This window comes from Apteryx mantelli, chromosome 30 (genome assembly GCF_036417845.1).
Source record: "Apteryx mantelli isolate bAptMan1 chromosome 30, bAptMan1.hap1, whole genome shotgun sequence".
In the NCBI taxonomy this organism is placed as follows: Eukaryota; Metazoa; Chordata; class Aves; order Apterygiformes; family Apterygidae; genus Apteryx; species Apteryx mantelli.
Genome location: NC_090007.1, coordinates 5585541 through 5591540, shown reverse-complemented (window position 1 = coordinate 5591540; position 6000 = coordinate 5585541). Strand labels below are relative to the sequence as shown.

Below are 6000 nucleotides of genomic sequence, written 5' to 3'. Positions count from 1 at the left end.
ATAAAGAAGCTCAAAAGGACAAGCAGATCTTTGCAAGGTCACTTCTTTTTGTTTGCAAGCTCCTTTCTGTTTACTCAGCTCTTTTCACAAATGCCGGAATCCCTTTCTGAAGGCAAAGATGGGGTAGAAGAACGGCTTTTCTACCTTTTCCCTTCTCTCTCCTTATCCAGAGCACCACCCACCCGCATCCTCCAGGCAGACGGGCACACATGGATGATGCAGGTATTTGTCATGCGGGTAGACGGCTGGCTGTTCCTGGCTGGTAGCGGGAGGGCTGGTCCCACGGAAGAAGGTCTTTGGTGTCTGAGATTGGATTTTCGGTGTTTCTGTAACCCCAAACAAGTCCGCAGTGTGCTGGGTGTGCGCCTGGTGTGTCTGGCTGAGCTGCTACCAGCCCGGTGCCCGGTGCGGCACGTGTGCACCGTGCCACCCGCGAGGCTCCCGCGTCCCCCGGCTCTGCCTCCTTCTCCCAGAGGAGCACACTTTGACCACATTGGGATTTTTCACCTGGGGAAATGGACTGTTATATTTCTTAGGCTGCTAAAGGTGACATGAATGATAGGTGACTACAGGTGGTTGTTGAGGTTCCCGTGTGATGCCCTTGGCGGTGGTACCTGGTGCCTGGGGGCTGCATTTGGGACTGAACTCATGGGTGACACTTCCAAAATCTGCATTTATCAGTTGTGCAGCTTGTAAAAATGGCCGGGGAAGGGAGGAAAGGCAGGACGCCGGGTAACCGCCTCCTGCGGCCCTGCCTGCAGGGGCAGCAGCCCCACGGCGCTGCCCTGTGCGGGCCCCCGCGGGGGAGCCGCGGCCCAACCCCGCCGGACTCGCCCCGCCACGTGGGGCCTCCCGGTCCGCCCCGCGCGGCGTGGGGGGCGGGGCAAAGAGGGGGCGGGGCAAAGAGGGGGCGGGGTTTGCGCGGCGGAGTTAGCGGTAGCGGTGACGCGGCTTTCGCGGGAGGGCGCGTGGGCAGGCGGGGTGCGGGCGGGGCCGGCGCGTGTGGGCGGGGCGTAGCGCGACGCGGGCGGGGCTAGCGAGCGGCGAGGCGGACGATCGTGGTTGGGGCGGGGCCAGGCAGGGGCGGGGCCGAGCCCTCAGCTGACCGGCCGCCATTTTGTCGGGCACCCGGAGGCCGAGCGGAGCCGGGAACTGGGGCTCGCGGCCGCCGGGGCCGCCGCCTGCCTGTAGCCGCGCTACTCCGCGCCGCGCCGGGGGCGAGCACTGCCCGCGCCCCGCCGCCTCCCCGCCCGGGATGTGAGCGGCCCGGGCCCGCTGGTCTCACCCGGCTCTAGCGGTATCAGGAGCCGCGGCGGCGCCCCCGGCTGGGCCCGGCCCCTCAGCCCCGAGCGTAGGCCCCGCGGCCCGGCGCGGCCCCGCCGCCATGGCGCTGAAGATGGTGAAGGGCAGCATCGACCGCATGTTTGACAAGAACCTGCAGGACCTGGTGCGCGGCATCCGCAACCACAAGGAGGACGAGGTGAGCGGCCCCAGGGGCTGCGGGCCCCCCGCTCGCCGCGGCGGGGCTGGCACCTCTTGCCGCCGGCCTGGGGCTGCCCCCGGGGCCGGCCGGCCCCCTCCCGCCGCGGGGCTCGGCTGTCACCCCCGTCCGCTGCCAGCCCTCCCGTCAGGTCCTCCCTTTTCGGGGGGCCTGGGGGTGAGGGAGGGTGCCTCGGCCCCGCTCCATGCAGCAGAGGCTCGGTTAGGCCCAGACGAGCCGGGTGGCTCCCCCTCTCCGGAAAGAGGATGTTGTTTGGGGGAAGATGCAAGCAGGAATCAAAAGGAGGAAGATGAGACAGGGGTGTGGGCTGTAGGCCAGAAAGGAAAGCTTGTGGGAGAACAAGAAGGCAGCGGGGGAGCGATGAGTTGAAAAGGAGGATAAGGGGGGGGTGACACTTTGCATTTACTTTCCTATTTAGTGTATTATTGTGGTGTTGAGATCATTGACACCTCTAATAAAGGAATTCCTGACTTCCTGCACTACAGTAATCAACTATATGTAAAGCTGAGTTCAGACACAATTCAGCTTTGAAATTATTCTTATTATATACCTTCTAACTAAAACATTTTCTGCATTTGTAAGCTTATGTAGGTAGGAAATAGTTGGATGTGTTGGCCTGTTACTCATTTTGCATTGGAGACATGTTATCAGGAAATTAGTAGAGGTCAAATAATTAGTCATCAAGAACATGTTATATGAGACTTTCCATGTTGAAGTGTTACACGTTAATTTGAAAGTAATGAACGCTAAGGATATGATTTATGTTCATCTACAAGTAAGTGGTCATGGCCTTAGAAGCTCTTATGAATTGTCTAACAGTTATCTCTTAATTATTCTAACTAATTATTGTAACTAGTTAACAGTTATCTTAACTCTTTATTCTTCACTACTGGCACTGTTGGACTGAAATGTAACATACCTTCCAAAAAACACTTGTTTTTTCAAATGACTTTTAAGTAGACCATTGTGCACAATGCAAGGTGTTATTTGCTAGTGATGATACCTGGGAAAGTATTTAATTTTTTTATTTGATTGTGTCACTGAGTATTGATTTGGTGGCAGAGGAAGATAGTACTGCTGTGAAGTGTGCAGCGCCCTGCAAAAAAATGGGAAACTATATGGAGGAATGGAAACAGCATTTATTAAGCCATGTGAGGTGATACCTAAGAATGTTTATGTGGACACTTACTGTGTTTAACTGTGCTGTTGTAGTTTTAAGCTGTTTTTGTTATACTCGGAGCTGGAACAGCTAATCAGTAAACAATTCTGTGGGGCACTTTTCCATAGCATGTTCAGGCCCAGTTTGTGTGATATGCTGCTTTTATAAATATGCCTTATTTCTTTTGTGCATAGGACAGAAAATGTTTCTTCAACTGTCAAAGCTCTGAGGATCCCTCTGCGTAGGTCCAGGCCTTTGTGGCTCCCATCCTCTTTGAGGAGGCTTGAGTGTACTGTTCTCATTTCTAAGATAGTTTTGTGACAAATAGCTCCTTTTCCAGCACTCCATATATTCGGAAGGTAAAGAGCACAAGTGCTGTTGCACACCATCAGGCTTAATTACTGTGCGTCAGGAGCCATCCTGGGTGCTTGTTCTTAGCCTGTGACAAAGTTTAGTTAAAATGTGTTAGCTTTAATTTCCTTTGTTTGGAGATGAGAAAAATATATCACATTCCATAATGTTGGAAAAATATACACAAGCATACACAGGGGGTTGTGTATATTTGAAGGAAGTCGTTAGAGAGACATGCACGCTCTAGCATTCGCTAAGGTCAAAGCACACGTGTTACTTTCCCCTTTCTGCAAGTCGGAGGCTGATGTTGTCGGTTGCGGTGGTTGAGGGGTAACGTGGTAGCAGTTTAAATGATGGTAGCTCTTTAGTTTGAAATTTAAATCTTGACATTTTAAAATAGATAATTAAGTAGCAACAGTTCTTTAGATCCTCGTGTGCACAGCAAAAATTAAAAACCAAACTTCAGTTTGTGTTCAGCTGATCAGTTGAACTGGCACTGATAACACTTGAGTCTTCTGTAGCACAGTCCTTTTTGGACTCCTTCAAAGATTTTGCTTAATATATGAAGTGAGTGCAAACAGCACAGGACTGTTCCTTTCTCTACCTCAACTAGCAAAAGAGGACTGTAAACCTTCTGTTGTTAAGATATTGGGCATTGATTTAGTGCTTCCCAGTGAATGATCATGAACGCTATTTCTAGTTTTCAGGTGATATTGCAAAATCAGATTAGTATTTTAGAGGAAGTAGCTGCAAAAACTCTTCCTTCTTTTCCTACACTGCTTTCATTGTTCATTGTATCTACAAAGTGTTGCTCAAATATGGAGTGTAGTTGTCTGACATCTGTGTATCTCAAGATGAGTATCTAAGCTTAAGATAGACATTTTGGCCAATTCAGAAGAGCAAATTTGTTGAGAACAATCTGCAGCATGCTTTGGTGGCAAGGATATTAACTGCTGGATCTCAGTAAGAATCACTCTATGAAAGAGAGGCCTCTGGAAAGAAGGTGCCATGGTTGTGAGATAAAAATGAAAGAAATGGAGGTATGAGTATGGTTTTGACCTTTTTATTTTGATTTAGTTACGCTTTTTACAGAATGCTAATTTCTGTTGTGTGTGTTGGTTTTTGCCTTCTCGAATTTAAAATCCTCATGTGGAAATTCCACCATCATCTTTTTTCCCCTCATCTGTCTGGGCAGTCTCTCCTGGTAGACAGGAGATAGTCAGATTTATTCCTTTCCAATTCTTAAATATGACAGTTCCCTATTCTGCTATAGGTGCTATCGCAGGCTATTGTATCTGGTACTTCATTAAACTAGCGGCTTCGTTCCACTGACACATCAAGGATGTATTCGTAGTGAAGGATATGCCAAATGGTTGTCACCTAGGTTTATGTGTGGGTTCTTCAAATGCAGCTTTTCAGCAGACCAGCTACATTCTTCCTTGATGATGATGTATTAATCTTGTGTTGCTGAGGTTACTGATTTTAAGAGCGTCCTCTTCAGCTCAGAGAGGAATTAAGGGTACTGGAGGGCTACTGGCACATCAGCTAACATCCTCACTGCAAAATGTTTAATTACCTGTCAGAGGCAACTTTCATTTTAGTTTCTGATCTGTATCCAAAGCTGACCCACTTATTTTGGGTTTAAAACACTGAAATTGAAGTGATGCTGTGCTGTAAGGATGAGAGGGAGGCAAGAGGTAACATCTGAGGTAACCTAGTCGCTTTTCGGTGCAGACATACTCTGTTCTCCAGTCTCCCAGGGAAATCTGGAGCTGCATCGTCCTCCTGTAAAGTAAGCGCTACTGTGAAGGGAATGAGGTAGCACGACAGCATTAGGTCTTTTCCTAATTTAACATGTTATGTTTACTTTTCGACACTCTATGCAGATGCTTTAATCCCTGTGGTGTTTCCTGGTGCCAGTTCAAAATTCCAGGGAAAGTCAAACTTGCAAGAAAGACTTGAGATATTTTGTTCCATTCTCCCTTGACCTTTTTTCTAATCTTTCTCTCTCTCTCTCTCTCTCTCTCTTTCATGTGGAAAATTAATCCTTTTAATTGTGAAAGTGATGGGTCATTCATCTGTTATTAGGTGCTTTTGTATCCTATGGAATAAGTTCTCCCAGTTCTGGTTTTTGGATGCACATCTGTGTAAAGGGAGGAGTGGTTTGTACCATGTGATCTTAAAAGTATAATGGATCTTTTTGCTAGATACTCCAAACCAGGAAATGATTTGTGTTTAAGGATGTTCTCCTGAACTTGAAATACATGGAGAGATAATCCTTTGATTGACACTGTTTGGCTGTTGCACGGGGTTTTGTATTTGCATTTAACAAGCTTATTGTACCCAACAAGAAAAGTACTGTTGAATGCTAAGGCGAGAGGCACCTTTACAAAACTGAGGTGGTGAAGTAATAGAAATGGAGATGTTAAATGAGTGGTGATTTGTCCTGCTCCGACCATACCCCTGCGTGTTTCAAGTGCCTTTGGTTCATTGGAGGACGCTTGAGGGGGGGGAATTGATCATAATAAAAAATCCAGCACAAAATGTCTGTGTCTCTCTCACAACTTGATAAAATTGCATCCCTTTTCTTTCAGAGAGTCTGCTTCTTGAGTGCCAGGATTAGTGGTTTACATTTTTTGTAGCTGATGCCTTTCCTGAAAGTATGTTTAAAAAAAAAAACCACCTCACATTCTCTTTTGTATGTAACATTCAGTGATGAGTATCTCATTGCTGATTTATATGGAAGAAGTTTTGTATGTGACCTCTCTCAGAAACAAGTTGGAGGAGAGAAAGGAGCGATCAGTGTTTCTGGTTGGAAAAAACTTAAAATTAATTTCCATTGAAAATAAAGGAATAAAGCAGGGACACGTTGAGGTCTTTCCAGCAATGTGCTGGGAATGTACGTTTAACTACTCAAAAAGACTGGACTTATCAAACTGGCAGTAGGCTCCTGCTTTTTAGTGGCTGTTATCTAAGAGCAATGGACTTG

At 47.6% G+C, this 6000-nt stretch overlaps 1 protein-coding gene across 1 annotated transcript in view; it reads left to right on the top strand.

Annotated features, from left to right (window-relative positions):
* Positions 1–1313: 1313 nt before the first annotated feature.
* Positions 1314–6000, top strand: part of AP3D1 (adaptor related protein complex 3 subunit delta 1) — a 46234-nt gene continuing 41547 nt past the window's right edge. Inside the window, exon 1 of the mRNA XM_067312999.1 lies at positions 1314–1480. Coding sequence (XP_067169100.1) covers positions 1385–1480 — 96 coding nt within the window. The 5' untranslated portion in view covers positions 1314–1384. The remainder of the gene's footprint in view (positions 1481–6000) is intronic.